The 21,651-nt window shown below is 35.8% G+C and overlaps 1 protein-coding gene across 1 annotated transcript in view; it reads left to right on the forward strand.

The window, feature by feature from the left end:
• Positions 1 to 21,651, forward strand: part of VPS13B (vacuolar protein sorting 13 homolog B) — a 499,565-nt gene that overhangs the window by 103,173 nt on the left and 374,741 nt on the right. Inside the window, exon 17 of the mRNA XM_082499631.1 lies at positions 10,578 to 10,762. Within this exon, the coding sequence (XP_082355757.1) occupies positions 10,578 to 10,762 (185 nt within the window). The remainder of the gene's footprint in view (positions 1 to 10,577; positions 10,763 to 21,651) is intronic.

The raw sequence follows: 21,651 nt of genomic DNA on the forward strand, positions 1-21,651 counted from the left end.
GTACTTTGGTGTTACAATTGTTCTCTTACCTTTCAGCTTGTTCTTTGCATCATCTTTTTAAGCAAATGCCATGGGAGTTGATAGGATTGAAACCTCTGTTTTAAAAACTTGCAGTTGTTAAATACAATAACTTGACAAAAAAGTTAGATTGTCTTTCATGCATTAGGACTTCTAGTATAGTTCCCTATAGAATTACGTTTCTGAAATTGTGTTATCCATCTTGTGTACTAAATAATCCTCCTTCACCAAAGCTGTATGTTTAAAGGCTTCTTGAATAAGCTGTATGCTTATTGAATACGCGATATAGAATTGCTGTTTTTATCTGGTTTTATGATTACCTTTATTATGCTTATGGAGCATTGTTGTGTTGCTGGACAAGCTGTAGCATATCCTTCTTTGACTGCAGAGCTTGACTCTCAAGTGGTAGGCTTCATTTCCACCTGGAGTCAGGTACCAGAAGCTCTGTAGTCTTAAATTATACACCTATTTTTACAAGCATGTTAATGTGACACTCAGTTGAATTTGATAACCATGATAAATGGTGACTAAAAGCATTTCATTAAAAAAAACCCTGTATTTATCTTCACTCAGAGCAACAAATAAACTAAATATAAAGGCTTATGGGCATGTTCACCTGTCCATAATACCTTACCAGCTTTACTTTATCTGTGTTCATCTCTAGGTAGGAGAAGCATACTGTCCTGTGTCCAGTATCATTTGTTTGATGTATTCTCATCATGCTTGTTCCCTCTGGGATCCAGGTGTGCTTTTGCTTTTTTATGGGAATAGTCTTTCTCATAGATCAGGATCTGTCTTTGGTTCTAGGCTAAGTGTTTCTGTATTATTTGTGTACAGGGAAACATCCTGACTGTTTTTCCTCAAGCGCTTTTATTCTAGTTGTTTATAGCTTTGGGTTTTTTTTATGTTGTTATTCCTTTAGCAATTACTTTTAAAATAAAGTAACGTGTCAGCTGTATGTACTGAGGAACAGGTAGTGTATTGAACACATGCTAATGTTTGGACCTCTGTTGGGCCTGTATGTTTGGTAGGCATTGCCTGATTTTCGTTAGGTTTTAAACTTCTAAAGGATGTTAGCTTCCAGTTTCTGAACCAAATTTTAGTATGACGTGTTTTCGATGAGAACATTAGAGGGCAATTTGAACAAAAAAGGAAGAGCAAGAAAACAACTGAAGGCAGGCTCATGTGGGATGAGGCAGTAAACAGTAAAAAGTGAGAATAAAATCTGTTTATCAGAACAGATTTGGAAATCAGTTATACCTGTTGCAGGTGCTTCTGATATTGATGCAAGAAATGGAAAGGATTATGTTGGTTAAGACACTAATACAAGAATTGTGGATTCATTTTTCAATTAATCAGAATTTATGTCCATTATAATGTATGTTTTTTAAACAAAAACCTACAGCATTTTAAAGTAAATTTCAATGAGTTTTCTTTGGTGATGTTTCACTAGTGTTTCCTTTTGAGTTTAATGAACGATTCCAAAATGAATAATCGAATAGAAGTAAGTATATTTGGTAACCATGATTAGAATATTCCTTTGACAGTCAGGAAATGCGCATATACATGCAGAATGACAGAATTAAGAATCTGATTTTAGTATTTTTAATTTTTGAAAGAAGGGAAAATAGAAATGGAATTGTAATAATGCTGTCACTGACTTACACATACTTCCAGACCAAGAGATTATTTGTTATACCGTAGCTTTTATTTTTCATACATCTTGGATTTAGCTGTGTATATATTACAGCGAAAAGTTTTTCTGACTTTGTGTTTTACTGACTGTATCTTTTCTTCAGTATGTGTGTATGTCATAATTTTAATGGTCTTAAAAGCTCACTAGGGCTTGTGGAGTTTTTAAGTAATGGCACGGATGTAATGAGTCTCCCAGTGAACAGACCAAAACTGAACACAAAAATCTGTATCTATAGAATCTACTTCAAAGTTTGTATTATTTTTGAGGAAAGAATGGTGTAAAGTCAATGTCAAGTCAGTGCTTAAGATGGTAAATTTAGATTTAACAATAATTGTAGTCTTTGAAGTAAAAAGTATTATGCATTTACTGGGATTTAATGTTTTGCTTTAAATGGTTTCTGATATCCTTTAAAGTTCTTTTGTGATTACTAATTAATGAGGCCACAATATAATACTTTCAACAGCCTTTATACTCTTTCTGCTGTTATGTAGTGTACACATGTGAATCTTTAACACACCTTGTCCATTCATGCCGTTGCTGTTGATGATACCCTTGATCCGTCCTTTGCTATATTAAAGGCTTTTCTGGTAATGGGAAAACCAAAACACCCTTCCCCCCTTTCAGCAACTTCCTTTTGATGCTGTAACTTCTATCTTAAAAGAACCTAGAATTGGCTTTTGGGATACTTTCAGGCAAGGAGGAGTGGAATTTAAGGGCTTTTATTCACCTTTCTTGATTTAATGTAATTCAGTAGTTGCCTGTAAAAACAGAAATATGGCTTAATTTCTTTTAGTCTTGTGTACTTTCTGTTTGTGGCATCTCTGTTCGGTGCAATATTTTAGTTCAAATATTTATTTTGTTTTAGCTAATGCAGACATGCACCTTCTTATCCTTCTGGCTTCTATGTTCTAGCTATAAAAAGTTTGCCAGAATTTCAGACAACCTTTTTTCCCCTCACTGTAACTGTGTCTTTTTCCACCAAAAGATTTTATCCATTTATGAAACAAAATAAGCAGTATGCAAAAGTATTTAGTAGAAGAAATTCACAGAAAACTTTAAATCCTAACCAACTTACCTCTTGGAAAAAGTTTCTTATTTAAATCAGTTGTTAATGTTTACTTGAAGTCAGGGTTGTGTTCAGCTCTTGAATCTTTAGCAGGGAATTTGAAACCCTGTTAGTTCCCAAGATCTTTGAACTTTTCAGAGAGAAAACAAAAAGGGAGTTTTGGTCCATCTTCTAACAACTTTGCAGCTGTTAATAATCTTCAAGAAAAGGAATAATTAGGCAAATTTATCTACATTTTGTCACTTTTTTCTGTTTTACACAATTTTCATGGCAGTACTTAGAGGTGAGTTAAGACAGTATTAAACATGGTATACACGAGAAATTTGCAAGAGAAGGCAGGAAAGGGGGTGTGTGTTTGTGTCTGGGTTAGATGTATTTTCTTTCTGTTCCTGTTGTCAGCATTTCATCCCACAACTGTCGTTCTTTTAATGCTCTAAATATAATTTTATTTTTCCTGGTCCCTACTTTCAGTTTCCAAACACTTTCAGAGAAGGTTTAGTCATGCAGCTTGTTCTCTACACATGTGCTTTGAGTTTCTTCTATTCTAATGTTCTTCCTGTCTTCCAAGCATTTTATTGGAAATACTCTAAAGATGCTTCTTTTCCTTTGCGTTCTCTTATTTGTTTCTTTTTTTTTTTCTTGATGTATGTCCTCCATCCTTGTGCCTTAATCCCAAATCTGTTAATCCCACTGCACTGGATTTTTTTCTTTTTTTCTTCTTACCATTTGAAATCTGTGAGAGGAAGATAATTCTGTGGGCCTTTTTGTGCCTCTTCCTTCTTAAATGTCACTGTTGTCTTCTGTCACTTCCTGTCTTGCAGTTTCTACACGGGTTGGGAGAATCCTTTACAAGTTCCATAGCTTTTTGTGAGACAGCAAAGTCTGTGGAACTGTCCTTGTGAGAGTTCCTGCTCAAAACAGTTGTTCTTCCTTGCTCCCCAGAAAGTCGAGCCATCTTCTATGTCAAACTCTCACAAGCCAGTGTTACTAGCTTGCAGGACTTGCTAATATCCTTACTTCAGGAGATGTCTTCAGATGAGAAGAAATCAAAGCCTCTGTTCACCATACCTGCTTTCTTGAGAATTCCTCACATCTGTGTTGTTTGGAGAAGGTTCAGACTTCTGGGATAGCAACTTTTCCTCTGCGTAAAAGCAGCTTTACAGTCAAGTTTTTCCTCCTGTGGGATAGGGTCATGTCTGGACAGCTGTGCTGGCTCTGGCAAATAGAAAGTTCTTCGCCATAGATAGGGCCCAACAGCTGGGCTGTTTTCTTGTAAATAATGTATATTTAATTTTCGAATATGTTTGATAATTACCAAAGCGGTGTAAGAAATAGCAAGGAGGAAAATCACATTGCAAATTTGGTGTAGGAAAAGTTTGAAACTTTAAATCACTAATAGAATGGAATAGACTAAGAAATGAAATATCTGCACACTTTGAAATAAATTTATTAGGAGATAACTAATTTGTATTTAAGATGCCAAATTTTGCAGCTCTGCTGGGAGTAAAAAAGGTAATTTGACAGTAACTTAAAAACAAAATGATGAGTGCAATTTTAAAGATCATATTGGATAGAAATCTGTATCAAAAAATCCTTATTTGTGCTCCTGGTAATTAAAAAAAAAAATCTATCCTACAAAATAATATCCTATATCCTACAAAAATACTTGTAAGTTACTGTATTATTAGCTGCTGAATTGACTGTGTGAATTTCCTTCAGACTGAATGGATGGTTTCTGAGAACTGCTGCTCTTACTTCTGACAGCATGAAAAGACGATGGAAGTAGTTGTTCTCAGGGCTGGCAGTCATGGCTCTTGCTCCCGTGATACTGCCAGGTTAAGCATGGATCCCCTTGCCAAACAGCAACAGCCTTTGTGTCCTATTCCTGTTTTGTGGCATCATGTTCAGCAGATGACTGTGTTTGTCAGTGCAGTTTTCTTCACTGGGCACCGGCATGTTTCTGAGCCCTCCTGGCTCCCTGTTTTACCTGCTAATGGCAACCAAATGGCTCTGTGTGGCAGATTTGGAGGATTGATTTACTGGCTGTTGCTGCTGCTTCTGGGAGTGTGTGGAGGAGGAAGGAGGAGAGAAGGGAGGGGGAGAGGTTGCTTCTCTGGACAGTAAAGCAGGCTGCTCTGTGGGAAGGCAGTTCCCCAAACCCCATCCCGCCCCCGTGGCTTCTGAAATCTATTGGATTGCACTGTGGTATCCAGAGCAATCATACTGGATTTACAAAAGCTGTAAAAAAAATTTAGCACTTGGTTTGTTTTAATAAACACAGATCTTTGCTGCTTGGAGGTTTATGGACACTAGCGACTCTTACCCGGTCACCTCTGGTGGTTTTGGTAGTCTTGGTCACCTGCGATTGTTTATTACAGCATCTCCAAGTTCCAGCTAATTTCTGCTCCCATCGGGGAAACTATCATTTACCAGGAGGTAAATGACAATGATTGCATTTATTTTGGCATTGCTGCTTTTCCGGGTAGGAACATGTTCTCCTGAAAAGATACAAGGCACAACTCAAATAGTAGATGTAAAAGTGCTCTGCTTCTGGTATGATTCCCTCTGTACTACCTTCATCAGGCCAGTGGTTTGCTTTTTTTCTGGGCTTCTTTTTTTTTTTTTTAATATCTTTTGCTCTTTGGTCACTGTAGAGTATCAATTTTTCTCATGGTCCTTGTATTTAGATCTCTCTGGATATAATGCAGACAAATTTCATGTCCCTTCCCTTGTCCCAAATAATATCTACAATATATGACAATAAGATTCCTAGATTCACCTAAAAAAGTTACAGACCACCTCACAGAAGTAATGAAAGAATAGGTGTTTAAAGTGTTAATAAGAAAAAAATGTCCTAAGTTGGCATTAATCGCATTCCATGAGGAGTTTTTTATCCCTTGTTTTCTGATTTCCCCCACAGAACTCCTTGTGGAGTTCTGAAGAGGCAGTTCTTCAAAGATGTAACTTTACACACAAGATTCAGTTGGTTGATGAAGTGTGTAAAGCTAACCATATAAAGGACAGGAAGAAGACTGAGGTCTCATACAGTAATTTCCTCAGAGCAGAGAACTTGGAATGTTATTCTTTTATAAGATTGCTCATATCACTTTAATGATTCTTTCTGGAGACAAGACAACCACAAGAGGTGTGGTTTGTTTTGTTTGTGTTTTTTTTTTGTTTTTTTTTTTTTTTTTTTTTAAGAAAGAAATAGCAATTAGTGACCGACTTCCACTTGCAGTTTGGCCAGAGTTCAGATCCCCAGCATCTGTCCCACTGATGAGCTTTTCCAAAACCCAGTAAGCTGAATTTAATTTAAACTTGTTTCTCTAATGCAGCTGCAGGTTTAACATGTTCCTGCATTATAGTTTCAGCAGCCACTTTAGTTTATCATGCGTCCAAAAATAAGACTGAAAACCCAACCCCTTGTTGGGTTATCCCTTGTTGGTATCAACAAATTTTTAATTCAAATCTGTTGCATTTTGAGGCGCATAGGTAACAACTTACCTGGGAGTAGGGATAGACTGCTTTCTTCCTTTCCTTCTTAACCTTTTAATCCAGTGGATGGAAAGACTCATGTGATGCTTCTCAGATTCAATCTGAGGGAAATTAAGACTTTCCTACCCTCACATTCCAGGTCTTTGTTTTTTCTTGCAGCCTTTGACATTTTCTCTTGGTGTCTCACAGCAGATAAAGTTACAATAACCATCCTACTGGGGCCACTGCTTCTCACTTCCTTGTTGCTTCAAAAACCAGTACTATTATTTGCATGTAATGATCATAATTTTTAATCTAATCATAATTTTTAATGTCCAGCAGTAACAAACAAGCTAAATGATTTTAAAAATAATACATATATAGAGCTCCTAATGTGTATGTCCAGAGTCTTGCATTCTTTTCTTCAAAGAGATTTGAAGAAACATCCTTTTAGATGTTTGTTGGATTTTAGTAGTTGATGATGGTTGGATTTTAGTAGTTGATGATGGTTGGATTTTAGTAGTTGATGATGGTTGGATTTTAGTAGTTGATGATGGTTGGATTTTAGTAGTTGATGATGGTTGGATTTTAGTAGTTGATGATGGTTGGATTTTAGTAGTTGATGATGGTTGGATTTTAGTAGTTATTTTTGTTCTTGTGATAATGCACTTATTTTTGCTTTGCTGTATAAGCTAAATTTCATTGTTCCATTAAAACGCATACTGTACTAAGAATTGAAAATGAATAGTCTCTGCTTGTTTTCTAAGATGTATTGAAGCTTGTACTTAGCCTGCATTGTTTTGTTTTCACAATTGTTTTAAGGAAATCCATGTTTTTTCTGAAGTTCACATATGAATTAACACTTTACAAATATTTTTCATCACTGACAATTTCAATTCCATAACTGATGTTAAAAAAATTCTATACAGAAGTTACTTTTGAAATTATTTTGTTGTTCCCTTCTATTCCCATATTTAAAATTTTCAGAAAGAAAAAGTTAATTTCTTTCTTTTCTTTTTTTGGATTAATAAAGTTGGTGAATCTTGAGGTTCATTGTTTTCTCCCTTGTGATAAGTTGTATGATAATAAGTGTTTCCTATAAATAAGAGGCAAAGGTAGCTGCAGCTGCTGAAGATTCACCTGTATAAGAGATTATATAAAATACCAGGCAGCCTTTACTGAATCCTATAGAAGAGCATTGATTTTTGGAATGAAATCTTCCAAATTGGGTTTAATTATTTTTTTTATAATAATTAACTTGGTCCTCTAGCACAAATAATGTTGCTGTCTGAAGACTAAAAATTCTGTAGGCGTATGCAGACATGTGATATGACTGTGTTTTTTTTTTTTTTATTGTGAGTAGTAGTTGACTTCAGTTTTGCATTTAAAAAAATAATAATTCCAAGACTGTAGCAGTTTTCTTCCTCTCCCTGTGTGCTCCTTTCAGAGTTTTGATACTTGTCATTAAGTAGCTAGATGTTGTTTCCCTTAGTGAATAGTAGTTGCTTAATGTTAAGAAAAAGGACCCAAATCGTCATTTTCTTAAAGCTGATGTGAAAGATCAGATTAAGCAGAAATATGGATTGTTTTTGTGGTTATGTAGATGAAGACTTTGTTCATGTCAAATATAAAACTGGCATACATTTTATGTTTGCCTAAAAGGAAGGGTGTGCAAACGCTGGCTGAAATTAGTCATTTAAATTACATTCAGGTTCTTCTAAGGCACAGTTGCTGGGTTCTAGTAGCAGGTTACTGGTTTTGTTATTTTGGAAAAAATGAACTAACCGTATTTTACTGTACAGGATATGAGTAATAACAAAAATTAAATTTTTGGAAACATTTTGCAGGTTCCAGCTTTGCAGTTGGGGACTCTATATAAACCTTTGGAGCCAGCTGTTCACCACTACATTCTTTCAATCACTCTGAGGTGTTGATTTTAAAAGAATGAGTTGCTGTTCCTAGAGTCTACAAACTGAAAATATTTCATAGCAGGCCTGTGAACTTACGTGGGTTGGTTATATTGGTGCCTATGCATGTGTATAAGGACCAATTCATGTTTTCATTCAAAACCAGAAGAAAACTATTTTCTTTAATGGTATGCCAGATTTATCCAAATATTTCAGCAAGTCTGTATTACAGTTTGTCAGCAAACTGGGTACAACCAAAGTGTATTTAAAAATCATTTAATTAGAACAGATTCATTTTCACTCCATGCCACTACACAGCAAGACTTGCTTGTTCATATTTCCTTAAATTTATTCTGGAACTTGTCCAAGTTCAGCTTTAATGAGTAACCTATCCTGCTAGTTACATTGGGATTTATTTTCCCCTAGAGAAGAGTGTTTGAATTAGTAGTTTTTTAACCTGTTCAGTTAAATGAACATATGTTCAGAACTGCATCTTAACTCTTGAGTGTAAAGATTTGAGAAATAATTATTTCTATTGTTGTTACGGTTTTAAAGTGCAGTTTAAATAATGGTTTTAGACTCCAACTATGTGACATAACTGTTTTAATATGGTGATGAGTTTTGATAGGAAGTCACATTCAGTTGCTTAATGCAAATTTAATGGTATAATATAGAAACACAGATCTGACTTGGTTTACTGAAACTTATTTGTACTTGTATTTTCACTTATTGCTTGAATATATCTCTTGGGTCATAAAACTTGGTTAAATATAGCTCAGTACCTTATTAATGATGGATTTTCTGTATTAACAGGTGCATTTTAGTAGCAAACTTGTATTTTAAGTTCTTTTAAATGCATTATTTGTGTTTCAAAACTATTATAATAAATCCTGAATTATAAATGTACTTTCATCACTAGCCAGGTCTAGTTAAAATTTCCTTTAAGCAACATTTGCTGCACACATGGTACAATACTTCCCCTCCGCCTTTTTTTTTTTTGTATAAAAAGGATTTATTTTCTTCAACTTCCCATTCCTGTTATCTGAAAAGGACCAGTAGACTTTATTCTTATGGGATTGCTAAAGTACAATAAGTGTAGAATTTGCGTATTGTTAAAAAAATTCATACACTGTTATTACCCATAAGGGACTATTTTACGTGAAAATTTTAAGTTTTAAATTTAGAACCGTTCAGTACAGTAGCTGTAATATGTATTAAATGAATAGGCAAACTTTTAAAGCAAAATCTTTTCTGCTGTCACATTGTATACTGTGATTGTCACAGCTCTTCACAGACCTCCCCCTTAGGTACATGAATTTGTGAAAACAAATGTGTTGTTTTAGATGGAATTATTCCAGAGTCATGCTCATCCTGAATTTTTCTGAAAAAGGTTTTCTACCTTCTTTCATCCTTCCCAATTTTACACTAGGAACCCATCTTTTGAAATATTCAGATACGTTTTTTGGAAATATTTAGCTTTGATCCTGCAAAAAAAATATTCAGAAATAAGAGGGAAAAGTAGAAAAAACAAGTTACCTGAAAGGAGAACAAAAAGAAAAAGAACAGAAAGGAAAAATGTTACAATGCACTTCTTCAATGAGATAAATAATAAAAGATCACAATATATGGCTTGGATAAAAGGAATACTAGGAAGTATTCTGATTGATATCACCATGCATTACACTTCTTTCCATGTAATACCTGCAAAAGCTTTGGTAATGTGCATGTCTGGTTTTCCAGCTTCAATTCTACGTAAAAGTAAATGTTTTGTGCTGCCTGTTTAATCATGAGTTTTAAAATATTTTTTTATTTATTGTGCATGTAGCATTTTGTTTTACAAGGGTGGATTTTCCTAAGTACAGAATCACCTTATATAGTCTTTTACTTATACACACCTTTTCTGCTTAAATTGATAAATTACAGAGCTTGGATTTACTCTCTAGGAAACTCTAGGAAAGCAAGTCCAAATTCTAACTGGGGAACAGCATTAGAAAAGGCCACAGTGTTGCAGTCTCCACCTGTGCTTTTCATGGAACCCGGAGTTTTTCTTCTAGTGACTATATAGCTATATGTACACGTCTGAGGAGCTGAAATGGGAGATATGTTTTATCTAATTGTGTCCCCCAGAGAGTCATCTTCATGTATCCTTTCACGTGTGTTGTGTGGTAGAAATTGTCAGAATATGTTCCTTTTGGCTGTCTCTCTATAGAGTCAAAGTTCTATTTAGGGTGAAGTTCAGTATAAGTAGAATCAGCTCTTACAAGAAGAAATTTAACTGACACACAGCTTCAACCTTGCAAAATAACAGCTTATAGTCTGGTATTCTGTGACTAAGGTTTTAAATTATTTTTTTTTTATGCACCGAAGTAATGATTTTCCTTTTTTTTTTTTTTCCTTCCCTCGATATTTTAAACAGGACCAAGCGAGCTCATGTCTCACTAACAGAATGCATATTTGAGCTTCCTAATTTGACAGTACAAGCAACGAGAGCTCAAACCCTTCTGCTTCAAACTATTTATCAGAGCTGGTGTCATCCTGTTGGAAATGTCAGTTCGGTGGTGGTAAATGAAGCTTTACTGAATGAGGTTTTCCAAACTCCAGGTAAATATGTGATGCTTTTGGTTAAGTATTTATTATGGTACAGAGCACTGCTAGTGAATGTGCATACAACTATATCCTTTAAATCCAGGTTTTTACTTATAGTAGTTAACAGACAGAATGTTTTTGTGTGTATATGGGTATTTATAGCTTATGCTTAAAATCCAGGATGTAAGCTAAGCCACCAAGCTTCACTCCTTGGCACCAATTTCTGGATGCATTTAGTTTTCCCATACAGGATAATTTTTCCATGCTTTCCTCATCTGAAACATCCACCCTTGCTACCTTATATGGTGCAGTGTTACAACTTAAGATCATTTAGAGGTGAAGCTGTTGAACAAAATAAAAAATACTGGATTATTAAGGGATTTATTAATCAATGGCACACTGATTTTTTTTTTAAAGGGCTGCAAGTGTTTCTCATCCAATTTCATAAATAAATGTTACTTAACTGTTGTGAAACTGTTGAAGATAGTAAGTCTCAGTGACGATGTTATAAATAATGAAATTGGTTACCTGTCATCCTTTTGCAAAACAGCCATGGATTTTGGGAGTAAATTAAGGATTTTGAGTAGTTTACAGAGGAGACCACAGCCTTCAAGTGCACAAAGGTCATGCGGAAGAAGTTAATATATCTTTTTTTCTTTATATTTCTATGCAGTCTAGAATCATTTAGACCCAGTATTGTTTAGACCCGTTGTTGTTTCTCTGTTGTGAATAAACACATAACAAGAACAATTGAGATCTTTCAGCATCTCCAACATTACCAGTTTTGGGTAATGTGTTAGGAGAATGCTTCAGATGTAGTAAATCATGACTTGAAGCAGAATCGTAGATTTGACTACCACTGGAAGTCCTTCAGTCCTATTTTTTGCAGTACTATTTTTCCTTTTTCAGTCCTGTGTTGTTTTTGTTTTTGTTTTTTTTTTTCTTTTTTTAAACTAAATCTGTGTTGATCTGATGGTGCAAAAGAACTGTCATATTTTCAGGTGTGTAACCCTTAGAATAACTGTTCTAAAGTGCTTAGTTTTTCATTCTTTCTCAAAAATCACTGATTCTCTTCATTCCTTGATTCTGTGTGGGTCACCTAAGGATGAGATTGTGAAGTTTTATTTTTATTTTATTTTGTTGGTACTTCTGAAGGCAGGAGGTTTACAATCCATACCTCAGAAAAATATGAAAATACAAAAATACAGTCATTTGATTTTTTTCAGATGGCCTCAGGGTTTGCACAGCTCCAAACTAACCTGATGCATCATTTAATATGTTTCAGTCCTTCAGTTCAATGAACTGTGATGCAACTGTGCTAACAATATATCTGCAGAATAGAAATCTGGAGCCCACATTTTAAGTACTTACAATAAAGTAAATGAACAGTATAGTACACTTGTTTTGATCTTCTCTTGTTCATGGCTTAACGCTTGACCTGGTAAATTTTATACTTCTGTAGTTGTACTTTGCATTAGCTAGATGAAGGCAGCTTTTGAGTTCAAGGCTATGAAATAATTGCTGTCTACCCTTTGCCCTAATTCTTGGCTTGGTTAATTCTGTAAGTTTACTACCTTTTGTTGGAATACATTTGTGTAAAATTCAGTATCATGCTGTGTTGAAAATCATCCTTGTACTTAGTGTCAGCTTCCACATACTTTAACAGTAACATGTATGTGTGTAAGCTTCTAAAAAATCCTGACTGTAATTGCACAGGGAAGTTGGAATTCCAGCTTTTTTCTTTTTTCTTTTTTTTTCTGTTTCAGTGAAGTAACTAGGAGGATAATGTAGTCAATAAGGAACTTTTCAGTAAACAAAGGATATCTGTTAATCACTGATATTCTTTTATTAACATGCAGCTTAGTTTCTCCAACATAAACCAACAGCTGATGGGTGTTCTTGGGATTCCTTGATTTGGGTATCTGCCTGCTTTGCATGCCCCTGTTCTCCTCTGGGTTTGTGCGGATTGGCCTTTGATGGGCTGATGGCTCCTGTGGTGGGCCTGGGAGTAACCCAACAGGGTATTATTTGGGCTTCCCCTACTGCCATTGTCTGTCTGAGCATCTTTGTGGGTGTACAGATGAGCTTTTATTGTATAACCTAACATCTCACAGAAATAACAGCCTTTTTTGCCAATGGTATTGCGTTTTCCATCTGATCACAGCTCATTTTAAACTATGCACAGAAGTAGTACAAAAGTACTTGAAAATAGATTTCCATCCTTATGGTGTCGTGGATTAATAATACAAATAATGCAAGTATAAACACATTTACCTTATATTCTTTTATAGCTCTTTCCCTTTATTCCTTGGCTTTTTCTGATTTTGTTTCTATGAAATTGTAGTGTTCTTGCAGGAAAAACTAGCTATGATTAAAGATCTCCTTACCTTCGCTTTATCCTATTTCCCAGGATAGGGAATAGGAATCTCTTTCTCGAAATTCATTACTTTCATTTCTGCTGTTACAAGAATTATGAACTGTGTGTTTCATGGATACTGTTGCCCAAATTAACTTCTACCTTTGTCTTTTAAAACTTCTAAGCCTCTCTAATTAATTAGAAATATAACAGGACAAACAGCGATATCTCTATTTAGATTCTTATCCCTCTGTTAAAAATAAATAAAAGCTCTGCCCAGACATAACATTATTCTTAAAAAAAGAAAGAGCTTAAGTAGTGTTCCTTCCTATTTTTAATGGTCTGCTGTTATCCAGAGACTTACAGCAAATCTGCCCGCCTATGGTCTGGATCACAGGATTTTACACATTCTTGATACATAGTACAACACCATGCTTTTTTGTCCTTTGTGAAAAACTGTGCTCTCCTATAGAAATGTTCTAGTTATGCATTATCTTTCCAGATCTGTTCTGCCAATTTTGAAGCTAGCGTATACTGAGACTTCTATATTTTTCTTCTATAGTTTACTACTTGCATATAGCTAGTGTCAAATATATTTGCCATTTATTTACATAGCCTGCATCTTTCTCAGCTGCCTATGTCTGTACTGTCACTTTTCTTGTGGTGACTGAAGAGAGTTTATTGGGCTGAAAGAGTTGTTGCTGACCTCTGTATGTCTTTATTGAGGCTTTGTGCCAGGTGTTTTTTGTGAGTGATGTGCCTCCATAACGTATTGATTCAGTATTACTTGAACTCAAAAGTGATACCACAAGCCTTTGTATCCTCATAGGTCTTTTTTTAGCAGGAATTATGGTCCCTAGTTGTATGCTTTTTCCAACACAGCCATCTCCTCCAGTTTTAAAACTGCATCACTGAAACTGTGCTTGCAATATGGTCTAAGACATGCTGTAGGGAAAGAAGAACAGATGAATTGGGGGAGGGGGAATGGAAAGGAAGGAAAAAGGGAGAAAGAAAATTAGCTAATAAAAAGGGGAGAGAGATACAGGGGAACACAAAACAAGGAGAAGCAAGTAGAAAGAGTTAAAGTAGAAAGGCAGTAAAAGTTAAGAAAGCCAAAATTTAAGAGGAAGACCAGTAGAGATACATGAGTTGCAGGAGAAGAGAACATCAGAGAAGAACACATGACTATTGCCCTTTGACATGCTGCGGAGAGTCTCAAGGTATGAAGGCCTCTTTGGGAACCTGTCTGCTGGCTAACTGCTGAAAGACTTTCTCTGGATGTAGTTTAAAAAGGGAACTCTGTGCTGTCTATTTCCGCAAACATAGGAACAGAATTTATAGCAAGTATCTGGGGTTCTGTCCTGTGGTTTCATCTGGAGCAGAAATTTTTTCTGATCTAAAACTTCCTTCAAAACTAAGGCTGAAGATGATGTAGGGATTCAGAACAAACTCTCAAGCTCTTTCCTATACAAATTCTTGTTGGGAATAGATTCATGGAATACCAGGAAGGGAAAATTACTTTAAGATTAACACTCTTATGTCCCCCACCTACCTTCCTCCCCCTGCTTGCCAGAAACCTTTTTCTATGAGGAGAAAAACAGTTTCCTCAAGTATTTTGTGGTTTGTTGGTTATTAGACCTGCTGTCTTCATCAGATAGTCCGAGAGTTTCACTTTTGATTAACTAGTCTGAAGGCAAGCTGTCTGAAAAAATAAGATTTGAAGTCTCAAAAGCAAGTTGTGTTTGGTTTGTGAAAGAATTTAAGAATGAAGTTCCTGTACTAAAAATTTGTGTTTGTCATATATATCATAAGGTCTGTTATCTTAAAACTACCAGTAAAAAGATGTGTATGGTACTGTGACTAGCTGATTGAGCTCAGAACTTGTGGAGGACAGGTGAAATGAGTATTTCGAGAAGGATATATAGCTTTTATACTAGGTATTTATTGTAAATGTGTTTAGATATTATGCCTTCCTTAGCTTGAGACTAATTGTGCTAAAAGCAGATTTTTAATTAAGACTGATTTGGAATTTAAAAATAGAGATAATGGCTTAATGGTATTTTTGAAAGCACCTAACTCCCTTCATTGCAGTGACACCTTAGCACTTTTGTAATCCATATTTTTAAATGCCTACTTGGCAAAGGTTCTTTTCAAATGTCAACTTGTATTTTTAGGGTTCAGAGAAGCCAAGAAATTAAAAAAAAAAAAGGAAATATAAACAATGAAACTTATTTCTTGAATGAATATGCATTGCCATTAAAAAGTAAAAGCAAGATTCATACTGCCTAAAATAGGAGTTTGCAAGAACAAAAAGAATAGAAAATTTAAAATAGTAGATGAAAATACAAAGTGACAAAATAAAAAATAAATGGGTAAATAAAACAGCTGCAAACAACTATTTGCTCTTTTTCATGGGTCAAGAAAAAGGCACAGTTAACTTTTTGATAATGTAATACATCTAAAATAGGGGGAAAACCTATGTGTGTTTTCAACCCACACATAGCTCTTTGGAATTTTGTGTTTGTATTTTTGTTTTATTCTATAATCCTTTTGATATATAAGCACAATAGTATGCTAGATGTCAGTTAAATAATATGTTAGTTCTTATGCTTGCAGATGCTTGCGAAACATCCTGATTTTGCATTTTGTCCACTATAAATGTGGAAACAAACATGAATCTGAAATGCATCATTCTTTCTACATTTTTGAAAGTAGTTATATTGGTGTTAATAAAATTCTTTTACAATTGTTATTATGCTACAATATTTTACAAAAATCAATGTACCAAATACTAAAGTTTTAGGAAAATAGTGCCAGTTAGGATCTCTCAAATGTTGAGTGTAATTAATCCTGTGGAGTAATTTTACTGTGTATTTTTTCATTATTTGTAAGTAGGTACCTGAAGCACTCAGTTTCTAACTATTTCAGCCTGCCAAGAAAACATATACACAGTCACACATGGCTTTAGTTTACTCTGGAAAACTGGAACTTGCTACCACTTTTTCCTTGTCCTATTCAGGTAGTTCATTATTTTGTTGACAGTTCGGTTCCATTAATCTGGTATTTTTGGGAAAATTGCTTGCAGACCTTACATTTCTCTATTGAAGGTGATCAAATAGGCATTTGAATCCCTCATGTAAATGATGTCTTAAAGTTAAAATAAAATCTACTTTCCAGAAAGTAACTGTAAAACTATTTTATGCAAGATTTCATGTGGGATACCTTAATGGTTGAATAATAAATTTTACCTCATAAAAATGAAATTCAATAATACAGTAGCTTTCTCAGCGCGGTAGCATCTGGTTGAATCTCATGAGAGCCAATATTTTCCAACTCATTAGGATCATGTCGTTCTGTATGTCGTCAACATTGACTTAGCCAAGCTACCTTTACTTACATAACCGCCAAACTATTAAATAGGTCTCTTGTGGAGTGAAGTCAAATATTCCTCTTATTTTGCTTTTGCCTTGGAAGAAGAGAAGAAAATGTACATACTGTAACATTTAACCATCTGGTCTAAACCACATCAGGGTAGCACTGAGGAAAGTAACAGGATTCAGTATTCTTCCCAGGTGTACGTATAAAAAAGGGCTGTGGAGTTGCTGCATAGTTCTTTTAACTGCTTAGGAAAAAGACTGAAGTAAGTGCCTTGCCTTTCTAATGCCCCTGTTTTTAAAACTATTTTTTTCCTCTTACCTGCTCCCCTACCACCAAATCCCAAATCACAAAACCCTGCAAAAGCCCAATGTTTCGAAGTTTTGTGGTAATGCAGGTTGTTAAGCTGTAATTAAATGCGAATATGTTGCAAGCAAGCAATCTGTTTGTTCCACACAACATGGCATTGGTGCACATTTTGAGGAATATAACTTAAACTGTTTAAAATCAAAGTGTAAGAGTGTATTCTTTTAAGTCATTGCTTGGGAGTGGCAGGACACAGCTGTATGAAGCTTGCATAGTATAAACAGTTTATTATCTTGCATGGGTGATTGTACCCACATGTGTCCTCATCCTTCAGGTAGGTTCTGAATGTATGTGTAAATAGTATTATTTTTATACATTGTACATTTCTGTGAAAATCTGGTAGATTATTGACAGTAATTTCAGATGGAAACAGTGTGTGCATAAGCAACCTAGGGACAATTTGTTCTTACCTTAATTATTTGAGCTTAATGTGGTTGTGTATAATCTTTTATTTCCTCTTATTGTAGACATTTTCAGTGGTGTTCTTGAGTCATGAACTGACTTACACTGAACGTGGGATAGGTGGTTCATTTTATCACTTTAATATGTAAGCCATGGGGTTTAGCTTTTTGAGTTTCTTAATAAATCCGCTGCCTGAAGAAATTATTATGTAGTAGGCTGAAATGGTGAACTAACATGTGAAGTATGCGTGTAATCTATTAATTATAAATGCCTTTTTATTTTTTCCAATCTAAATAATAATTTCAATTTCAAAGCTTATTCTGATGAAAGAATGGTGGTAGGCGTACTTAAGGTTCATTCAAGCTTAACTCTGATTTGTAACGTTCTGCTAAAGAATCTAATGTACTTAAAAATCCACCTGAGGCTTTTAAAATGTCTGTTGTGGTGAAAGTGAATGTATACATAGTATCAACAGTACAGTCAAGGAGAAAAGCAAAGCTAACAAAATCAATAGGTTGTGAAAGGAATACATATATATACATGAAATCTATAGATACAGATAAATGTATATAAGCTTCTTAAGTTGAAATGTGTTTCAGAATTACAGGAGAGCTCAGTTCAGTGTGCATGTTGAAATTAACAGCAAACTCTTGTTGAGTATGTTGGTGGGCTACCAAAACCAAGATGCCTGATGCCTAAGCTTAGAGCTATAAATAGTGCCCTTCCTCCAGAGTCCCTAGTTTATTTGCACAAAGAGCAGTGGAAGCTGTGACTGAGAGCACCTGTTTTGTTTGTTCAGCTGTTAGCTTTATGTTATTTCTTGTTCTATTAAGAAAGGTGTGCTTGGACAGTGGGGGGGTAGACTGCCTTTTTGCCTTGTTCTAGCTGCCATGTACTGCATCAGGTGAAAAACTCTACAGGGAGGTTGAGGCTTCTTTTCTAAGAGCAATAGAGCATGTTCAGACTAAGCTACTGGAATTCAGTGTTATGACAAGAAGACTGGGAAGAACATAAGTTAGGAATCTGCTGCGTAATAGGAACTGGAAAATTGCTGAAAGAGCTCACAGCAGACACAAAAGAAAGCTTCACAGGTAGGAGGAAGAAAGTTTTTTTGGTGGTGTTTTTTTTTTGGTTTTTTTTGGTTTTTTTTTGGGGAGGACCTAGAGAAGTAGTTGTGAAATTCAGAGTGAACCAGAGGTTGCTGATACAAGAAAAAAGCATGAATGAGAAGGCCATAGTTGTTTTTTGGTGCCTGTGTTTCAAGGAAAAGGTGCATGCAGAGGTCCTGCAACAGAAGTATTGACCCCAGTCATGCTATTATTTGCTAAACAGTGCTTTTTGGAAGAGCAAAAAGAAACTCTTTCTTTGCCCCAGCAAAGAATAACAGGGTCATGAGAAAATTCAAGTTGGAGGTCTCTAGTCCAATCTTCTGCTACAGTCGCGGTCAGTTCTGCGATAAGACCAAGTTCCTTAGGGCTTTATCCAGGCAGGCCTTGAAGATCTCCAAGGGTAAGAACGCCCTACCTCTCTGTGTGAACTGTACCACTGCTTGACTGTTCTCACGGTGAGGAAGATTTTCCTCCTATCCAGGCAGAAGCTTTCTTGTTTCAATACATGACCATTGTCCTTCATCCTCCTACTGTGCACTTCTGTGAAGGGATGCCATCCAGAGGGACCTGGATAGGCTCGAGAGGTGGGCCCGTGTGAACCTCATGAAGTTCAGTAAGGCCAAGTGCAAGGTCCTGCACCTGGATCGGGGCAATCCCAAGCATAAACACAGGCTGGGCCGAGAAAGGATCAAGAGCAGGCCTGAGGAGAAGGACTTGGGGGTGTTTGTTGATGAGAAGCTCAACGTGACACAGCAATATGCACTTGCAGCCCAGAAGGCCAACCGTATTCGGGGCTGCATCAAAAGAAGCGTGGCCAGTAGGCCAAAGAAGGTGATTCTCCCCCTCTACTCTGCTCTGGTGAGACCCCACCTGGAGTACTGCGTCCAGCTCTGGGGCCCCCAACATAAGAAGGACATGAACCTGTTGGAGCGAGTCCAGAGGAGGGCCACAAACACGATCAGAGGGCTGGAGCACCTCTCCTATGAAGACAGACTGAAAGAGTTGGAGTTGTTCAGCCTGGAGAAGAGAAAGCTCCGGGGAGACCTTATAGCAGCCTTCCAGTACTTAAAGGGGGCCTACAGGAAAGATGGGGAGGGGCTCTTTATCAGAGAGTGTGGGGATAAGACGAAGGTTAATGGTTTTAAACTGAAAGAGGGTAGATTTAGATTAGACATAAGGAAGAAATTCTTTACTGGGAGGGTGGTGAGAAGCTGTGTTCAAGGCCAGGTTGGATGTGGCTTTGAGCAACCTGGTCTAGTGGGAGGTGTCCCTGCCCATGGCAGGGGGCTTGGAACTGGATAATCTTTTAACGTCCCTTCCAACCCAAACCATTCTATGAGTCTATGATATAGGGAGATATTTGGAGAAGGAAATGAAAATGCATACATGTGATACAAAATATCAATAATTTATGTCCAATAATTGTATAATCTCTTCTGTTTATGGTTTTGTGGGACCTCCTTTCATCTTAAAATGTAAATGAAGCTGTTGTGGGCTGCTAAAACTGCCTGTTACAGGATTTTGTTTGCAAATGTAATTTCTCAGGTTTTAGTAGTTGCTACTTAAAAATCTTAAATGTGTACTATCACATTCTGTAATGCTGTTTCAGAATGCCACTGTTGGAGTGAACATAAAACAAATAACCCTCCCCTCTAAACAAATAATAGCAGATCCTTAACTTAGATTGTAAAACTGAGGTATAATATTTTCATACACACAATCTTCCACCTTCTAATGGTTCCGTACTGTTCAAGTGAATGCCCTGTATGTGCATTAAAATAATATGTCAACTATTAAATTTCAGCATCCAGTTACAGTTTGGTATAAGAATCCCTTTCTGTGCCATTTATCTCTCCTAATACATCCATGTCTTCCTTTTTTCCTCTATCTGGGTAAATGAAAGTATTGAAATTCCTATATAAATACCATTTATCTCTCCTAATACATCCATGTCTTCCTTTTTTCCTCTATCTGGGTAAATGAAAGTATTGAAATTCCTATATGGATATGGTTGAAAGATGTGTGGGAATCTTCCCCATTTTTGTCAGGTGCAAGTGCCAAGAATTTTAAGCATTGACAAAGAACACAAAGGTAGTGACTAAATTAGGTATTTAACCCTTCTCCAAATTTACTCTAGATCCAGAAGAAAATGTTCCAGGTAAGTTTTCCCATGCAGATTATCACTTACAGATTTTACACTGTTACTGAAGATCTTTTCCTGGAAAAAGAAACCCCACTATCCTCAGGTTTATGCATTTAAAAAGAGAAAAGGTAATAAAAAAATTTACTGTAACACTCTTATGCATTTCATTCAGTCTGAGTGAAATAGTTGGTTCAGTTTGTGATGCTGTGCAGGACAGTAGTTTTGTTTGAATAACAACATGGTGATTTTTTTGCTGTTGTATGGTTAAAGTTCATAAAAATGCTTTCTGATTCTGAAACAACTTGGATCACTTTAAAAGAAATTGGAACATCTTATAGCATACCTCCCTCCTTTTTATTCAGAATGAGAAATTTTGCAGTTTGGAAAGTAGCAGGCTAATTAGATGTTTTGGTCTTGATGAGGCAAGAAATATCAGCAAGGAAATTTTGAATAGAATAGATTATTAGGGATTGTGAACGAAATGAGAAAATAGTAAATACAGAATCGAAGAAGTTCCTTTGAGGAACTTCTTGTAGTAAAAATATGTTGAAATCATGTGACAGATTCCAAATATTGGACTGGTGCTTAAAAGTTATTCCAACAGTGCCTACAATACTAATACTTTAGAAAATACTCGTATGCTCTAAAATTACTATTATGTAATGAACTCTAGTGATTGACATGGAAAATTACTTTCCATTTGTGGGGGCATTTTGGTTCTTGTGACAAGGTAAGTTGATAAATAAATACCAATGGTATTCTTGCCATAGAAAGATACCAGAGTATTATGCACTGCAGTAGCAATTGCTAGTCTGATGCCACACAAAATTTATTTATTAGTATATTAAATCAGGCTTTTAAACAAAGCTACTTGCATTGTGATTATTTTAAACCTGAGATGACAGATCCAAATCCCAGTTTATAACTGCATGGATATTCAAGAAAAAGATATTCTTCTCCAGGAAGCTGTCTTGTGGTGGAGTTGTTCAGCTGTTGAAATGCAGACTGTATGAGGAGTGATTGTTGTGACCCTTGCAGTAAAGAATAACATTTTTCCTTCATGTCTAGTCTACCTCATAGAATGAAATTAATGCAAGATACATGTAATAAGGTAATGCTAAGGACAGAAAGTGTATTTTTACTGGAAAATACC

Source organism: Vanellus vanellus (genome assembly GCF_965231255.1).
Source record: "Vanellus vanellus genome assembly, chromosome: 2".
In the NCBI taxonomy this organism is placed as follows: domain Eukaryota; kingdom Metazoa; phylum Chordata; class Aves; order Charadriiformes; family Charadriidae; genus Vanellus; species Vanellus vanellus.